The 19,326-nt window shown below is 34.8% G+C and overlaps 1 protein-coding gene across 2 annotated transcripts in view; it reads left to right on the forward strand.

Moving 5' to 3' along the window:
- Positions 1–18,720, forward strand: part of USP33 (ubiquitin specific peptidase 33) — a 36,059-nt gene extending 17,339 nt beyond the window's left edge. Inside the window, exons 11-23 of one of the 2 annotated variants that reach the window (XM_029085166.1) lie at positions 1,365–1,477; positions 2,811–2,983; positions 3,095–3,189; positions 3,768–3,801; positions 4,634–4,679; positions 5,784–5,964; positions 7,233–7,359; positions 9,359–9,528; positions 10,935–11,016; positions 13,606–13,714; positions 15,503–15,605; positions 16,353–16,421; positions 17,522–18,720. In XM_029085166.1, the coding sequence (XP_028940999.1) occupies positions 1,365–1,477; positions 2,811–2,983; positions 3,095–3,189; positions 3,768–3,801; positions 4,634–4,679; positions 5,784–5,964; positions 7,233–7,359; positions 9,359–9,528; positions 10,935–11,016; positions 13,606–13,714; positions 15,503–15,605; positions 16,353–16,421; positions 17,522–17,679 (1,460 nt within the window). In that variant the 3' untranslated portion in view covers positions 17,680–18,720. Of the gene's footprint in view, positions 1–1,364; positions 1,478–2,810; positions 2,984–3,094; positions 3,190–3,767; positions 3,802–4,633; positions 4,680–5,783; positions 5,965–7,232; positions 7,360–9,358; positions 9,529–10,934; positions 11,017–13,605; positions 13,727–15,502; positions 15,606–16,352; positions 16,422–17,521 lie in introns of those variants that run through there. The other variant, XM_010168862.1, reaches the window with a different exon arrangement.
- Positions 18,721–19,326: the final 606 nt, after the last annotated feature.

The raw sequence follows: 19,326 nt of genomic DNA on the forward strand, positions 1-19,326 counted from the left end.
TACTGATTTTTGTCACTTACTAATAATTTACACTTGGTCATCTTTATTGAGTATTAAGGGAACAGATATGTATGCAGTAGAACTGACCAGGGGAGTAGTGACAGCCATTTGCAAGCTTACAGCGTGGGGTTTTTTTAATTCCCTATAACGCTAAGAGAATTCACTAGCATTCTAGGACCTGTGTCTGGAGGCTAATACCTAATTACAACACACCTATTCCCTTACTCTCTTCCATTTCCCCCTTGCTGAAAGCATGTGGTGTCTGTGAGGTGCCGCAATTCTAAGATGCCCCTGCTTGTCAGTGTCTTCCATTTATTACTGCTGTTTGTTAGCGTGGATAAATATAGCACATCTTCCACATCACTGATAAATGAAGACTTCAGAACCATCTTAAAGGAATTTAGTGAGAAAATAAGTGATTGAAAGGAACCTTAAAGAATTCTGGGTAAAAGGCTGTATGAGGCAGTTTGTGTCCATGATAAATAAACATACCTGATGCATTGTAGAAAAGAGGATTTTTCAGGTTACTTCTAACAGCTGTTCTTTCTGGTGGAGATAGTTTTGAATTCAGACACTTCTATTATTTTAGACATCTCTTTTTCACTGAAATTATTTGTGTTTCACTGCCTGTCTCGTTACTGGCTGTCAGCATTTTGGCAGAGTTTGCCTTTGACTCCTGCAAGACTTTTGAGTGGTCTCTTGGGTAACGTCCTGACTTGAGAAGAGGTGTTGCAGTCTTCCTTATAGCCTACCATGCCAGTAATCTATAGAGCCCAAGAGACTGCTGTGGTGTGTTTATCTAATTAGTGGATTTGTGTGAGGAGCACTTGTTATTGGCTTGGAGTTTTACTTGATTTTAATTTTTTTAATAAGCAGCTGTTAGGCTGGACTCTAGTAGTGAATTTAGTCTCCTTAAATCCACTGTCATCAATGTTGTGATGCAATCAGGTTGTGTATGAGCTTTTCAGCCCAACATGGTTAAAACTTCCTGGAAAGATGTGATCAAATTAAATGTCAGATAGAATGTGCCTTTTAAAATGTATACCTTGGGGGATTCCTGCCAAGATGAATCTTAAAGCAGTAGGCTGCAGATTTCAAGAGTGGCAATTTGAGTTTTATTTAAATAGAGACAAAATTTTCTGGTGTTTGTCTGTCATAAACAGCTTGAGGAACCTATGAGAATTACCTGGTACTAACAGTAATCTGTAATTTCTAAAAAATATTTAATAAACAGAAAACAGAGCTTGGCTCATAATTTAATGCTAAATATGTACGATCTCTAATGATGTTATGCAAAGTTGAAGGAAATCAGAATTCACTGTATCTTGATTTACTTTCAGCATTTTATTTTTGTCATTTTATAGTTTCGACTGTATCATCACCAAAAAGGAAGAAGCGCAAGAAGTACAGGAGTGTTATCTCGGATATATTTGATGGGACTATTATAAGCTCAGTGCAGTGCTTGACTTGTGATCGAGTGAGTAAGGAGGGGAAGATCTAGCTTTTAATGTTTATTTCTCCCACCACAAATATTTACTGGTTTTATAAATACTGTTCTCTGGTGACTTAATTCTTTTGTGGCAGACTTCCTTGGAAGGCTAGGTTGTTTCATATTTTTTCACTCAAATAGTAATAGCAGCTACTACCAGCACTTTGTGTTTACACTAGCTTGCTGTCATTGAGCTGGATATTTACTCAAAGCTGAAAAATATCATTTTGAGAATTGGTTTATAGCAAGGATGGAGAAAGAAGCTTAGTCTTCAACTTCACTTAGGTATGATTAGTTTCTAGTAATGTTCTGAATATCCTAACACATACCTGCTACTGTTGTAAGTTCTCAGATACAAAGTGCTACAAAGAAAAGACAGCAGTGCAATCATACTGCTGTAACAGTCTTATCAGGTAGATTGAGGCTAAGAAAAATTAATGTCTTTCAAAAAATCCAGGTAAAGAGACACTTTTACAGGTTATATGAATCAGTAACTACTTTCCTCTGCTGCAAGATGTGGTACAATATAGGAACAGATTATTTTTTTTTCTGTGCTATTTGCTTATAGAATTACGTAGAACACCACAGATGATCACTTAAAAAATGTCAATTATCTAAGCATATCTAGTGGACCACTTTAGTTTCAAAGCAATAGTATCAAATATTAGATATCCAAATTTTTGCATTGGGGACAAGTTTCTCAACATAAAGTTTAAACCTAACCCTGATGCAGTTGTATGCCCTTACTGCTTCCCTTGCTTTAGACCTAAAAATACTAAGACCTCAGGGTAATCTGGTGAGCAAGTTCAAAAAAACAAATAAGATTTTTTTTTAGGTTTTTTTTATGTTTTACTCTGACTATGTGATCACTAAATCCAGCGTGGGAGAAAGAAAATGCATAGCTGGGTCTCTTTTGCAGCAGGTCCATTTACATCAGGTCAAGATAGTGTCAAAGTAAAATGCTGTCAAAACAATGGGCTGAAGTTTTCTGAAACTAGCTTGTATAACAGGAGCCTGAGGCAAAAATCATAGTGCTTTGTATGACTAGTAGGAAGACAAATAATTAATAACTCTAAAAAAAAAAAAAAGAAAAAAGTTACAGCAATAACGATGTGCAAGTTCTCTCTAAAATGTTATTTTTTTTCTTCCTCCTTTTTTTAGAAAAAGAATTCTTACATCTACTTATTTATAACTAATTTGCTACCCAGTGGAATTTTCAACTATACAGTGACTTAGTAGCTACTGGTGAACTTTACAGAATTCAATATAATTTGTTTCTCTTCAAGGTTAACTGTATTGTTTCATTTGTTTTCTCCTTTAGCTGTCTGTAACCCTGGAGACCTTTCAGGATCTGTCCTTGCCTATTCCAGGTAAGGAAGATCTTGCTAAACTCCATTCTGCAAGTCATCAGACATCTCTAGTCAAAGCAGGATCATGTGGAGAAACATATGCCCCCCAGGGATGGATAGCTTTTTTTATGGAATATTTCAAAAGGTAAGTAATATTTACCTTGTTTTATTTATTTATCTATTTTGAAATTCCAGTTTCTGCTCTTCTGGCAGAACATTTGTTGGTTTTCTTTCTTTTCTATCAATGATGTTTCAGGTTTGTTGTCTCATGTGTTCCTAGCTGGTTTTGGGGTCCAGTTGTAACCTTACAAGATTGTCTTGCTGCCTTTTTCGCCAGAGATGAGCTCAAGGGTAAGAGGTTCATTACATGAACATATTTCTTCTGAGTTTTTTTTCCTCCTATCACAATAAGATGATTAATATCTCTTTAGCTTCTCTCAATTAAGCAAAAGCCACCTGTTAGACTGTAGTGCAGTCATTCCTTGCTCTTATGGGATCATTCATTTCAAAAAGGTAAGCTTCTCCCTCAACTGTGCAAGAAATGCACATGAAAGCTGCTTTAGAAATGTCAAGTAAATCTGAATTTGGTTTAATGAAATGGTATTGACCAAAGGTTCAAAAAAATTTTAAAACCCACTATATTAATACTCTTTCTCATAACCTTAATTTGAACTTAGTAAATTATTTCCCTTTTAAATTATATAGCACCATCTCTTCTGATTATACTGTACTGCTTCATAGTTTAAAGCATAAAATCTAAGAACCTTTCTATTTAGCTGCTATGTCAACACTTTTATGACTGTTAAATATTGAATACAACCTAAAGATAAATTCCTTTGAAACTTTTATGTATCAAATGTATGCACTCGAAGAATAACTGTTTGGATTTTGAGAATAACAGCTGTTTTTCTTCTCCCTAATATATGCAGGTGATAATATGTACAGCTGTGGAAGGTGCAAAAAGTAAGCTGTTTTTTACCTTTGTTTGTTTTAACTTTCTTAATTTGAGTGCTTTACTGCTTCTGCTAGTCAAGAGACACTTATTTCTGTTGGGTATGTCACAGTACTATTAATCTTTTGATACTACCTTGTGTTCTGGCTGTAAGAATTTTAGTATTACAAAGGAGCAGAAGTCAGGAAGCACTGACTCACTGTACAATATTGCAAATCAAATGTGCTTAATTCTTTTTCGTGTTCCTTACAATTTTAGACCTTTCTAAATTGTTTTTGATTGATAAAATAAAAGCTTTTAGCCCTCCATATTACTAGCAGGTTTCATTGCTATACTGTAGCTCACTTCAATGTATTAAATAAATATACTATAACTTTAAATGCTAAAGAACCAAGAAATAGAAGTGGTCTGAAGACTGCTTGAAGCCCTTTATGGAAAGGGAGTGTTATTTCTTGCTATATTACTGGTGATCTGCCATAGGTAATTTCTTAAATAAGCTTATTTTTTTTTTCTTTTTCTCTTTTGCTGAATAATCAGCTTTCATGAAGCTTAAAGTTCTTTCCTTTATGCTAAGAGGAGCTGTTAGCTAGATGGAACTTGATTATCTGTACTTGGTGCTTTGAATTTTTCAGCAGTAGAGATTCTTTTCTTCTGAAGTGTCGTTGTTTGTATCATTTTGGCTACTTCATGTCTAGTATACATTCCAGAAATATTTTGGGTTTGCTAATGTAATGTTCAGCTTAGACTTTTGCTGATCTAGCACAATAAAATAAAAACTTCTCAGAACTAAGTACTGGTTGTTTTACTGTTGGTTTGTTTTTGTTTTTTTTTTAATTTGCTTAGGTTAAGAAATGGAGTGAAATTCTGCAAAGTGCAAAAATTTCCTGAGGTACTGTTACTACATGCACTTTAAAGCACTTTTTCTGCATGGTTAGGATTGTGTTAGGACTAGTGAGTTGTATGGAGTAAAATGTGTTTATAATATATGATGAGAGTGTATCTTCATATTGGCATTTGTTTTAAGAATGTGAGCAGTATTTGATAATTCACCCTGTAAGAAACTGAACCTTGTACATGAAAAGTTAGAAAAATGGAGTTTTTCTACATTATTACTATCAGCCTGCACAACTTATTTATACTGTAGATAATAAAGTTAAATACCACAGCCATCTGGTAATCTTTTCTGTAAGTAGTGCTTGTAACTTTACATTTTAAAAGTAACCCAGTCTTACACTTCAAGACATGAGTTGATGGCTGCAATAATCAGGAAGAGTTAATGTCCCTTGTGACAAGATTGTGCAATAGGTGTATTGAGGAATAGTTTTGTTGTTCGTTGCTGAATCAGTGTTAGTAACTGTTCAGGACTGGTTTTTTTAATACTCTCAGTAAGAAGTCTTTGATAATTACGAATTCACTTCTAACTTCTTGAGCCACAATTGATATAAAAAAATAAAAAAAACCTGTGGAGTACAGAGTTTGTGATCATTGTCCCAGGCCATAGAGAAAAATTATTGGCCTGGAGAAGAGAAGGCTCTGTGGGGACTTTATAGTGGCGTTCCAGCACCTGAAGGGGCTACAGGAAGGCTGGGGAGGGACTTCTTACAAGGGCAGGGAGTGATAGGATGAGGGGTAATGGCTTTCAGAGTGGAAGAGGGCAGGTTTTGGCTTAGACATTAGGAAGAAATTATTTCCTGTGAGGGTGGTGAGACACTGGAACAGGTTGCCCAGAGAAATTGTGGATGCTCCTCCTGGAAGTGTTGAAGGCCAGGTTGGATGAGGCTTTGAGCAACCTGGTCTAGTGGATGGTATCCCTGCTTATGGCAGGGAGGGTTGGAACTAGGTGATCTTTAAGGTCCCTTCTAACCCAGACAATTCTATGATTCTGTGATCCTTTGGGGATGATAAAAGGAAAAGGTAGCATGCACAGCATAGTTATAAGTATCAAATAGTAGCATGTATAGTTTTTGAGTGAATCTGTCAATCCCTTTTACAGATATTGTGCATTCATCTCAAAAGATTTAGACATGAACTTATGTTTTCCACAAAAATTGGGACCCATGTGTCCTTTCCTTTGGAAGGCCTTGATCTTCAGCCTTTCCTTGCGAAGGACAGTCCAGCTCAAATAGTGACTTATGATCTCCTGTCTGTCATCTGCCATCATGGAACTGCCAGCAGTAAGTATGAGGTTGATTGTTTCTTCTTTGCAGTTGATATTCGCATCAGCACTTCTGTTTAAGGATAATATCCATATACTGAAGGGTAAATAGATGAGCACTGGTAATTTTAATGTGAAAGATAAATACTGTGATTTTTACCTTGAACCATAAGGTGGCTTGCTTTTAAAGAGTTGACACATCTTTGAAATTGTATGGCGAACCTAAATAAAATTGTAGGTAGAAAAAAATTTAACAGATCCTGAGATATTAAGTAAAAAAACTATATGCACTATTGAAAGTGAACAGTATAAACTTACATATAATGTTACATACCAGCAGATGACCAGTTGATCAGCTGTTCTACACAGCTGTTGTTTGTCCAGAGTTTTGGTGCTTTGTATGACTTACTCTTTTGAAAAGAGTTTACAAAGCACCACAAAGATGCCAGTAATTTATTTTTTTTAAAAAATGTTCTCTTGGATGATTGCTGCCAATTCACCCCAAAACAGGCAGTAACTGCTATTTATGGGTAGTGATGAGTAGCTGAATGAATGTCTTATTGCTATATGTTAAGCTCATTCCTGCCTGAGTGCTTTCAGTATTTATAAGACTTTGAAAATAGGAGAAAGAAAAGTTTGAAGCCAGAAATTTCATAGATTTTTTTAACAGAAATTACACACCCTCTCCTACTCCCCAAACCTGAGGTATCCGTTGTTTAGATTAAGTTGTTACCATTTTTTCTGGATGCTTTTTCATCTTCTAATGCTTGCTGAATGACTTCTCATAATCAGTTTAGTAGATACTTGATTATTTAATTATTGACAGTTGAATATGTATTTTAAAAAATAATTTAAAATATATTATGAATAGTCTTCAAAACACAGTGAAGTATGGCCTTGATATCATGTAGGTGTTACACATCTATGCTTATTTCTATTATAAAGCATACAAAGATTTCAAAGTTCAAGTTCATTGTGGAACGTGATTAACATAAATTGTTCAGATTTGAATATCATGTTTCAGGAAAACATTAGATAACAAGCCGTTTGAAGAGTTCAAGAATATGCTGAAAGTGGTGTTCAAGTTTCCACTAGCTGATAGAAATTCAGGAAAAAAAAAAGCTGATCCTGAGTCTGAGAGAATATCCAGACCCTGTCTGCTTAATGATTTAATGTTTTTCCCATTTAAGACTTGCTTTGTTTTTGGACTTAGTATGCAATACATGAAAAGGAAGTAAGTAGGCAGCTCTGGACACTTTTAAATAACTCTTGCTTCTAACACTTTAGGTGGACATTATATAGCTTATTGTCGCAACAATTTAAATAATTTGTGGTATGAATTTGATGACCAGAGTGTCACAGAAGTATCAGAATCCACAGTTCAAAATGCAGAAGCCTATGTTCTCTTCTACAGGTAAGAAATGAAAAGTACAATCATACTCATATTAGTCAGATATGTAAATAAATTTTCAAGCATTTGGGCAACTTTCAGAAATGAGCTGCCCCACAAGAATTGTAATGGAAGAATTTGACCAACCAGAAAAGCCTGTGCTGGAGAGAGACTTAATCCTTCAGTTATGTTCTAAACACTTGCTCTGTCACTGCTAAAGCATGTGTAGAACTTAAACTGAAAGTTAAATCTGCATAAATAAAGTGTAGTTAGATGACTAGACAGAGAACTTTAAGCATCTGTTAGAACTGGCCACCAATTACCTTCTTTTCAATTAGAGGAAAGGAATTCTGCACACAAGGTGGTTTTGCATAGAGACTCCAACTGTTAAAGCTCTAAAGGGAATTGTGTAAAGTCTTTAGCAGATGGGATGCCAAACAACAGAGGTTTTACTGTGTTGTAATTTAATTTCAGGGAATTTATAGGCTGGTCTTTTCCTGAAAGTTGAAATGAAAGGCAAGAAGTCATGTTATTGTCATCTTCAGCCTAAGGAATCTTTGTGCTTGAAATAATAAAAGCAACTTAACTCAATTTTCAAGTTCAAAATTTCTCATACTAATATCAAATTTCCACTAAAAGGTGACCACAAAATAGATTGTGTCAGAGTTGCACAAGAAATGAGATGTGTTCTGATAATGTTTCATGAGGAGCACTCATACCTGCCACTGTCTGAGCTAAGCCTGACTCAGTAGCTCTTTCAAAAGTAATGTGGAAGTCATGCTGTATTGCCAAGAACACTGAACCTGATTGTGGGCAAACATATTAAAATAAATAACAAAAGAATAGCATTAATAAAATTTGGTTTTAAAAAAGAATATACCCACAAAACACTACCACACATACAAAATAAGTGTTCTTTTGGTGCATTTTAGAAAGCTTAGTGGAGATATGTATGCATTTTTAAATTACAGCTGTAAAGTGAACTTGAATTTCATTTTAAGACTTTTAAGGTTTGTGTTTAATAATTTTGATCTGAATTTAAACAGGTAATTGGGTTAATTGGGTTCAGAGCATTTGTTTTTTTCTACTCTTAGTCTTGTTTTGCTATTATATAAATAGCCCTATTGCTATAGCCATTAGGTCTACGTGAAGCTTTTCTATCAGCTATTTGAGTCAACTTTGACTCTGTAAATTAACTGAGGTGGCCAAGCTTTTGTGTGATGCTGACTGACGTTTCAGATCAGGGTTTTGTCGGATGGAATGATTAGTTCAAACCTGCTTTTGGAGAAGAGATTTTATTCAATATAAAAACAGGAGAGCAGTGATACTTCCAGGTGGACAGCAGCAACAGCCTCACTGAGAAAAGTAGGGGGATACAGGAAAAGTAGGGGAATTACCCAATCTACTTACTGTTCAACCTTACTTCTGAAGGTAAGTAAGTAATATCTACCCAAGGAGTACAGCTTGCAAAGCTTTAGCTCAGAAGATGCAGAGAGGAAATGGGCAGATGTGCAGGGCCTTATCTCCTCTGGTGGTAGTAATCGTCTCTGCAGTAGAGTCTGCTCTGTTGCAGTCCAGCTGTTTGGTTTCTCGGGTTGGTAGGCTGAATGGGAATTGTCAGGGGTCTTTGAGTTGTTTAACTAAGCAGGAAAAACTTTTCTTGTAAGCATGATAACACCTGAGCCATGGCTTGTCAGAACTAAAGGCAAGCATAGGTTTAATAGAGCAAGTAGACTTTGCTGCCCTTCTTGCTCTGTGCTAACTGTATGGACTCTTCTGACACATGGTTCTGTAATGTGGCAGTCTAGGTTCCTGCCATACATTTAGATGGTGGCTCTGGCTGTGCACAAAAAGTGAAAGTTTTTTCACATGCTAAGTCAACTACTTCATGCTAGTAGAACTTTGAAGTATAGACATGGCCCAGGTAACTTACTTGAAAGTACAGTTTTCCTTTCACAAAGTAAATTATCTGCACTGTGCACAAGGATATATATTTGTTTAATGATTTATATTTTGGTAATAGAAAGAGCAGTGAAGAAGCACAGAGAGAGAGACGGAGGATATCGGGTCTACTGAATATGATGGAACCAAGTCTTCTGCAGTTCTATGTTTCCAGACAGTGGTTAAATAAATTCAAGACTTTTGCGGAGCCAGGACCAATTTCAAATAATGACTTTCTCTGTGTGCATGGAGGTGAGACTGTAACTCAGTACCATTTTAAAAGAATTTGTCTGTCATCTTGTGGCTATACGGGGATGTACGCTTGCTTTAAATAAGGAATTTGAATGTAGTAAGTTCATAGTATGACTTCTATAACTTCTTAGGTAAATTAGAACTAAAACTTGTAAGTATATTATTTCTCTCATTTTAGTAGCTGACTAGTTGGAAATTATATTGTGTGAAGTTCTCCTAATTTTTTTTTCTTTTCTCTGTACATTTTATTTTGTTTATAAGCTTTCCTGATTCTTAAAGAGGAACAGTTTAGCTTATCTGCTTGCTTCCTAATCACGTATATTCCCATTTCCAAAAATCCTGTGACTCTATCATCATCCTTGATACTTTGGTCTGCCAATCTAAGTCTTTTTCTCAGCTATGTGCTAGAAGCAACAGGAAGGTTTGAAAGCTGCAGAACAAGAGACTGGTCTGATGCAGAGTATCTGGTGCATAGCAGTGTGAAAATAGAGTAGTAATTCTGTATATTTTGTATAGAAACATAAAAATTTTACTTTGTGCTGAATGTTAATAAAAATGAGACTTACATTAAGCAAAACATATTTGGGGAAATACCCATATTTCAGTGCTAAAATTCCAAGAAATCGTTACTATGCGGTGGTGTTCTACCTATTTTGTAATAAAAAATACAGCTGTATTAAATTAGCAGTTAGAGGTGCTGCCCCTGTCGATGAACCAAACTTTTAATGTAGGAATATTGTGCCCCTGTAGCAGTTTGTAGAGTGTGTACATGTTGAGCCCTTGTGGCTGTGGCTTCCCTTTTGTGGGGTTACAGCAGATGACTCTTGTTGTACGACTGCCTGAACTACTAGATTTTCCCTATTCAAAAGAATTCCTGCAGAGTACATTGCTGCTTACCATGTGCTTCAACTCAACGCTTCTAATTCTGCAAACCCCTCTATTTTTGCCTCCCTCGAAATTTTGCTACTTTCAAGCATTTGTATTGTTTAAAGTAATTTAAAAAGGTTTACAGCAAATAAGTTAATTTTGAATAGACAGTTTGCTAATGTGTTTATATGCATAAACAAAATATTTAATGACTCTTTAATATTTTAATTGTATGCCTCAAGCATTTTGATGTCAGTATCAAAAAAGGATTCTAGTCCTTTAATTTTAATCTTTCATGTAGTTTGCTTCTGCTTTTTATAAACTTTTAAGCCTCATAAAAGACTAAAATTAGAGTGATCTCTTTAAATACAGTAATAGATTATACTGTGGTAAAACTTTTTTCACCTGATTTCTCTGAATTCATTGAAAGGTTGGTTTTGGGGGTTTTTGTTTTTTATTTAGAGACCTCTAGCATAGTCCCCTCGCCCTCCCAATAAAATCCACAAGTTTTTTTGTTGTTGTTGGTGTTGCTTTTGCAGGTGTTCCTCCACACAAAGCTAACTTCATAGAAGACCTAGTTGTAATGCTACCTCAAAATATATGGGACAATCTGTATAGCAGGTAAGTTTTGTACTGTAATTGGAAAAAATCCAGTGATATGGTTTGAGGGCAAATATGTGCCAAGCAGCAACATCAGATTTTAGAATTAGTGGCTCAAACATATATATACACTTCGGGCACAAAGCTAAGCGAAGGGATTGCAAGTGGCCGATTTGTATAATGTTCTTGTGCAAAGTAGTGCTAAAAGACTACATAAAGTAGTATGTTTCTGAAATAACACTTGAGTATTAAACCAATAAACATGTATGGTATGTACAAAATGACACAAAGTAGGTCAGCAAAAGTATGCTTTTGAAAGAGCTCTCTGTATCAGATTCCTGTTCTCTTGTTGGCTGGAGACTGCTTTTCTTTTATGCTGGCTTTGAATCCATAGCCTCAGCTGCCAGTACTGCTTCAAAATAACTTCTATCTAAGCATTCTGTACAAGTACTCCACACTTTTTAATGTTGGTCAGATTTAAGTGCTTGCTTATAAAGAAAGGATTCTTACAAGATATATCTCCTTTTAAAGTAACAAAAAGCTGCAGAAGAGCTTTGCCGATGACCTTAAGGACTCTGTACTGCACTTGCATTGAATATTTTTAGCTGTTAATTTCCTGCCACCTAAACCCTGTAGCTAAAGGATTGGGGTTTTTTGTTTTAAAGTTTCAATGGACACAAGTGAAAAATAGAAACAATACTATTTCCAGCTTATTTCCACTTTCCAAGATGTACTGAATTTTTCTTCCAACTGTGACAAAGGCGTTATCTGTTTTCTGTATGTAGAAACATTTGTTAAATATGAAGGAGAATGTTCTTAAACTTCTCAGTAATTTGATAGAAAGGTACAAGTCTCAGAGCTGATAAGGTCCTCCGTATTTTGAGAGTAATCTACTAGGTAGAAAACAGATATGAATTGTTATTGCCGTTTGTCTGTTTTGTCTGGCTTTCTGACTGGTGCATGCACCCTTCAACACAGAGTAGCTCTGGCAACTATGTTTTGCTTTTTGTCTTGCTGTTATCTGGGAATTATGGGAGAGTATCCTGGCTGCAGTGGGTTAGGAAGCCAACTATGATGAAAGCTGACTTTTACTGAGGTAGTATTAAGGAAAAGGAAATATTCATCTAGGATGCCAATTGCCAATCCATGTCCCAAATGCATTTATTTTCCTGCTCATGTGGCACTACTCCTATTTAATTCCATATACTTTGGGGTCAAAGTTGATTTGAGATAATATAGTGTAATCCATACTTGTTCCATTTCAGTTAAAAACTTCTAAACTTATCAGGGCAGTCTAAAGACAACATATCATTTTCAGATGTGCTATTGAAGTGGTAGGTGACGATTTTAGGAAACGTATGTCTTTGTTAAGTGGAGATGATTGAGTATATACAAAAAAACTTGTATGTACAAGTGCTGTTGTACTGAAATAATGCTTTAATTTTCAGAATTTTCAGTTAAAATACAACACTTCTGTACTTGGGGGAAAAAATACTATCCCAAATTATTTTTCTGGACTGACGCACATACAAGTCTAAAAGGGGGGTAGGGGGAAGCAGTGCCTTCCATGGCAGATTTTTGTTTAATTTTATTCACTAAGTAAACATAGTTATTTTCACTCATGCTTAAGAACATTCATATTTTGAACTTCAATCCATGTTGCTGTACTTAAGAGCACTCTATTTTATCTCATTTAATGTAAGATTTTTAGAATAAAACCTGGGGTTTTAGAAGAGAAACAAAATTGGAAGGGAACACAGCCCTGACAAAAATAATTATTCAACTAGGAAGTATCCAGGTATCCTACCAGGAATGACCTTATCACAATGCATATTTTAACTTGTTCTTTCTGTTGTAGTAAATGCATCTCTTAAGGCTGCTAGTCATCCAAGAATATTTTCTTTATCAGGCTTGTCTTTTTCAGGCTAGCAAATGCTGCCTGTGTTCATAATGACACATATGTGTGTGTGTGTGTATATATATATATATGTGTGTATATATATATATATTCACAGAGAATAACTTTTATAGATATCTCCTTTGCTTCTCAGTAGCAGTGCTCCTGAAGGCTTCCATGTATGTAGTTTCACACACAGGAAATATGGAGGTCACAGAGAATAACTTTTTAAGAACAAAACAATAGACAAGTTTAGAGGCTAGTGTTGGGGAGCTGGCAAACTGATGACAAACCTGCACTGGAATGGAGGAACATGTTTTAGAACTGGCTGGAACATTTACATGAGCTGTTTCTTAGAAGCCCTTAATAAAATCATGCATGGTGTGGATATGTAATGGAATACTTGCTCACTGCCATGTTCTTTCCATAATAATGGCTTTTGAAGTATGTAATACAGCAGAGTTTGAGATGGTTTGTACTGGCTTTAGGTAGTCAGAACTTGGAAGATGTCTTAAAAGAAGGAAAAATATTACTGGGAAAATAAGTGATTGCATTTGTGGATCAGTGTGACTGACATGTATAAGACTTCTGTTGCATATTGTAAGAAGCTGACACTTGTGATGTCTACAGGTGCGTGATCTTTTTACATGGTATTTTCCACAAAGTTAATGTTTTGGGTTGTTTTTTTGGTTTTTTTTAAACTTTTACTTCAGGTATGGAGGAGGACCAGCTGTTAACCATCTGTATGTTTGTCACACCTGCCAAATAGAGTCTGAAAGAACTGAAAAAAGAAGGAAAAATGAATTGGAAATGTTTATTCGGGTAAAAAAGTAAACACTTATTCATTCTGCTTTTCAACACCACCTGATATTCATTACTTGACCCAAGGGGTTACCAGAAGTGCATAGGTGATTCCTGTAACAAATGGACTTTATTAAATATCTGTAAATCTATATCGAATTCCTTCTTTCCTGTAGGTAATGCTAACATTCTTTTGATATCCCAGGTAACTTTATAAGGAAATGTACTTAGAGAAAATATTTAATGTATTTCTTAAATTGCTTTTTTATAGTATGGAAACAGAGTGCAGCCACATGAGTAGTTGTTCTTTATACACTGCCAGTGATCTGTTCTGTGCAATTTGATAAGGTTTAAGGACAGTAATACTGTGCCAGCAAAAAGTTAATAATAATCTTTAGTTCTGATTTTAAAAATATCATTAGATACATAAACAAACATGAATAATTCAGTTTTAAGTAAATACTTTAACATTGTAATGGATCTGTAAAATTAATATCAAGCATCTACTATTTTTTCCTTAGTTAGAGATTATGTTCATGAGTCTGAATGGTAAGAAAACTAATAATAATGATTCTATCTGTGCTTTTATCACACTTCAGAGATTGTGTCAGCTTTTGCATATTTTAACTGCTATTTGAACTTTTTAGTAATTGGGTTTTTTTCTTTAGTCTGTTTTACCACTGAATAATAATTATTAACAACATTGAGTCAACCTCATTTGCTTTAGTGATCAGTATTTTTCCAGTATAAACAATGATAATATGTGCACTATTGTGCAGGTATTGTTACTGGTTAGCAGACAGAAAATTCTATTATCCTCTATAAAGATTGCTTTAGGGAATAATTGCAAAACTTGCTCTAGCTGTAACCTTAAGAAGTTGTGTTGATGCTTTAGGTTCATAGCTTCAAGGGGGAAGTATAGCTATGTTATTACAGAGCTAAAGATAATGGTTTTAAAGGTTTAAGTGACTTCTTGCATATTTCTTAATAACCTTGTGAAAAGATCTGTAGTCTCAGGAAAAGAATAAAATGTTAAGCTTCCTAAAATCTTAATTAGAAAAATATTTTTCTTACAATTATAGAAACAAATTTAGTTAAATGCAATTAAGACTCCTTACTTAGCTGTTTTTTTGTAATTTATAGTCACCTACATTCCCTGTAATAGCAACTCAGAAAACCAGGATGTGATTTAAAAAAGTTTTTTTTTTTTCTCTAATTTTAAAACAGTAGGAACAAAAAATATTTTGGTTTTTGTGGGGGTTTTTTTGTTTGTTTGTTTTTAAACTGACACAAAGAAAAGTCATGAAAAGACCCAAGTGCCTTGCTTGGAATCATACTGGCATCCGTTCAAAGTATTAGGGGAAAAACAAACATAGATGAAGATATAGTTCATCACACAAAGAAGCTTCCATAAAATTATAGAGCAAATCTTTCAAAACACTGTTTTATTTTATTTGACAAAAATAAGTTTTCTGCTTTCTTTTGCTACTTGAAAGTTCAGCCTTCACAGTAATTATCCAGTACTGTTTGACGAGTAAGCACTTGTGCATAAGAAGAACTTGTTGCTATTTTCAGAAAAAAATAAATCTCAAGTAAATAATCTTTTAATATGAAGGCTACCACTATATCAAAATCTCACCTTGGGAATTCACCAGGTGTTCTGGTGGTCAGTAGTTCTTTAAAATGTTCTATAGCAGTGTAATATTATAAGTAGTGTAATATATTAATAATTTTAGTGGTTAAAAGAATTCTGTAGTTTAAAGGAAAAAAAAAAAAGGCAGAAACACATGGATTCTTTTTTCCTTCCAGCTTAATAGAGCATTCCAAGAAGAAGAATCTCCATCAACGTTTTACTGCATCAGTATGCAATGGTTCAGAGAATGGGAAGGATTTGTAAAGGGTAAAGACAGTGGTAAGTTGTGCTCTGTTTCAAAACATAACTAATCTTTTTTGTTGTCATCTAGCGGTACTGGTTAAGTAAATTGCTTTTGCTCTGGTTGAAGGCTCTAGAAAGAACAGATAGAGAAGGCAACAAAAGCTCTTAAATGAACATCTAAGACACAGGTTTTATAGGTTACCAATATATCCAGGAAACAAACTACAGAATAGTCAAATAGTTCACAAAAATGGATAGTGGAAAGTTGTGGAAAGGATGTTGCTTGTTTGCAGGGGTTTGCTGTTAGCAGCAGCAGGAAAATTGTAAGTACAAGGGAGGACGGATTTTGCTGTGCGAGTTGGTAGATAATGCTACAGCTTCTGGAGGGAAGGTGACCTCACTGTCACAACCTAAACTCATAGATAACTGAGTAAGAACTATAATAGTATCACTTTAGCCTACTTTAGATGCCTCTGAAGTTCTGAAATGGAGACACTGATAAAATGTTCTACAATCCAATCCGAGTCTGCTCTAGGACAATTTTGTTAGGCATAAGAATTGGGATTAATTTGTATTATGTTTCTTGAAGACTTACTGTAATCATGAATTGCTCTTAACTAAATTAATTCCAAGTAGCTTTTAACAACTTAGAACGTACTGTTAAGCAGTACAAGAACAAGCAGTAAACAAACAAGCTATTTCTCTTTCCATTTGGAAACAGAACATCCAACCCGCTCTTTGTTTTCAGCTCTCCCGATTTTAATCATCTTTCTGTCACACTAGATCCTCCTGGTCCTATTGATAACGCTAAGATTGCAGTAACAAAATATGGGAATGCTGTGCTAAAACAAGGTAGGTGTCCAATACTGCTGCAGCCTGGGGCTTCTTATGATGCATTTGCTGAAGCTGGTAAAACTTATTATGGATCCTTTTTTTAACTGTTACCATAGAATGGCAATTCCTAGTGAATCTCTGTTGTGCTCATTTTGGGGGGACCATCTTATTCTTAAAATAAAGAATTAGTATCTGTGATAGACTGATCGAAGTGCAGATAAAAGTGTAGAAGGAGGTGCAGAGTAACTTTAAAATGGTGAAAGTGTGCTTTGGCTTTTTATCACTTGGTCTGATTTGTGTTTCTTAATGTAAATTGGGAGAGGCTTGGCTTTTAGACTGTTGTATATTTGTATGCAGTTATTTGAATCTTGAAACCTAATTTGAAGTGAGAGCTACTTCTGACATGGGGAAATAAACCATGGTAAATAAATGCTGTTGCTCATTTTCCTGCAAGTTACTGGCCACTCTACACTGCAAAATCTTCTCTAGGGTGCAAAGATACAGATTTCTTTGTTATTCTTCACAGTCAGATGCTTAATATCACTTATTTGAAATTGGATTTTTTTTCGCTGTAGCTATAAATATGGCCTGCTTTATGAAGACTTAGACTTCCTATGAATATTTAAATTCATTGAAGCTCAGCTTAAAATAAAATAAAATTGCAACCTTTATTTAACTGGATTTTTCCGCAATTTAACTTAATGCCACAGCATACAGTGGCATACTTGGCAGTTCACTGGAGGCCACTAGGCCCTGCATATACCTCACCAATTGTAAAATGTCAAGAGTGTATTTAGAAAAGAATGAGTTCTTGCACTCATGACTTTTGGAGTACAATTTAATGATTGAAGTGCGAATGTAGAATTCAAATACAAGGTATAAAGCATCTGACTGATGTGTAGCAAAAGTAAGTTTTAGAATCAACAATAGATAGCAAATTAGCCAGTGTGTTAATGCAAATGTGTCATTGGGTCTTGTACTTGGTGCAAGATGATAAAGCACAAGTTTAGGGTTTTAAATTTTAACCTTTTTTTTTTCTCTCTGTTATGGACTGCAAAGAAATAATGAAATAATTCTAAATAGTACTTAAAATTAAAAAAAAAAAAAAATGTTTTCAGGTGCAGATTCTGGACAAATATCCGAAGAAACATGGAATTTTCTTCAGTCAATCTATGGTGGAGGTCCGGAGATTATACTCAGACCACCTGTTCCTCCAGTTGAACCTGATATCTTGCAAACAGAGGAGAAGATTGAATTAGAAACTCATGGTCTGTAGCTATTGAGAAAAAGATGAACTTGTAAGAAATCCAGCTTCCTTACAAAATGCCGAAAATACATTCCTAAAAGTTTTACTCTTATGTCTGTTGGAGGCACAGCTCACTGGGCATTACATTAACTACAAAATAGTAAGTTGAAATAAGTATTACAATTTGTTTAAATAGAGGCTGTTTCTCTGTTTTGGAAGGCATGTGGTTTGTATGTTTTGGAGTATTTGGTTAATGGAAAAAGACACAATTTGTGAACTTTTGGTATAAGTCAAAATCCTGTTATATCCTTAGACTTGAAAAATGGGGTCAAATTTTATAGATGTTCAGTAACCCTTCTGATTTCTGATTGGGCTTCTGATATCTACAAACTTTTGCCTGTCTTAATTGTACAGTCTTGACAAGCCTAGGTATATAGGGAGTATATTTTAAATGGATTACAATAAATGACAAAGAAAAAGGATTTTAATTTCCTAAATGCTCAGGAAAAAAATTCTCACTTATTTTGCACTGTAAGTATATGGAATAGGCAGTACATAACATCCAAATACTTACTGTATTTGAATGGATCAAACATTAGTGTAGATTGAATATTGTTTTAGTCAGCAAATGTCATAACTTATTACCTACTAAATTTTCCATCTTATTATAGTCTTCTGTAACTCTATAAACCTGACTAGTGTCTTTAATAGTATATATGACAAAAAGATTTAGTCTTCTCTAGGGTAATGTTTGAGAGCATGAAGTGTGGAATGTAAAATTATTATGGACATGAGTGATATAAATTTCAGAAATTAAGTTGTCTTGTCTCTTGAATTACATTCATAAACAGTTCCATTTGAAGGATTTTATTGTATTGTTAAAAATCTTCATTGGCATGGTGACCTATAATGTCAGAAGCTGGATAAAATGTATATATTGCAAAACTTTATTGAATGATTCTGATTGGAATGCAGAATGGCACTTGCTCTTGTTTTTGCCTGATATTGTTACCAAATAAGCAGCATTATTCAAGGCTGGGTCAATAATAATAATAAAAAAATTAAACTGTGAGAGAAGGGGGAAAAAAGTTTTCTTAAATGTTTTTCTTTTATTACATCAATACAAAAAGTTCTGAAGTAATGCTGTGGTACTGCTTTCACACCCTTATAACTGTATTTCCTGACCACTTTATGTTAAGGCAATGATGTTAAGAGTCCTAGATCCAAAGTAAGAAAATGCTAACATAACATTCTTCTGAATAATTTTCTATCTAGTGTAAAATCAAACTGGTTTTGAACTTCGTAAAGCACTTAAAGCCATTCTGATTAAAAAGCCACTAGAAGAGTCCTAGAGAAAGTGTCCTCTAACCTTAATTACTTGCTGATGTGCTGTGTAGGAGCAGTCAGTTCTGTCCAAATGTAAATCCCAGTGTTTTCCTCAGCCTACCTGAGAAGAACTATAACTAAAAACACAGCAATGCAACTAAGGGGGGTAAATGAGCAGCAGTATGAAGCCAATGATTATGTGGTTGGTACCTAAGGAAAACATTTTTCAGTTTTAAACTGTATCGCAGGTAACTCTTGGCCAGCCCGCTAAGTTTCTGAAGTTGTATGTAAGTATTCTTTAAATTCCAGGGGAGGTCTGGGGACATCAGCAGCAGAGGAACCTTGCATGTA

The sequence above is a fragment of the Antrostomus carolinensis genome, unplaced genomic scaffold (assembly GCF_000700745.2).
Source record: "Antrostomus carolinensis isolate BGI_N321 unplaced genomic scaffold, ASM70074v2 scaffold7535, whole genome shotgun sequence".
Classification (NCBI taxonomy): Eukaryota; Metazoa; Chordata; class Aves; order Caprimulgiformes; family Caprimulgidae; genus Antrostomus; species Antrostomus carolinensis.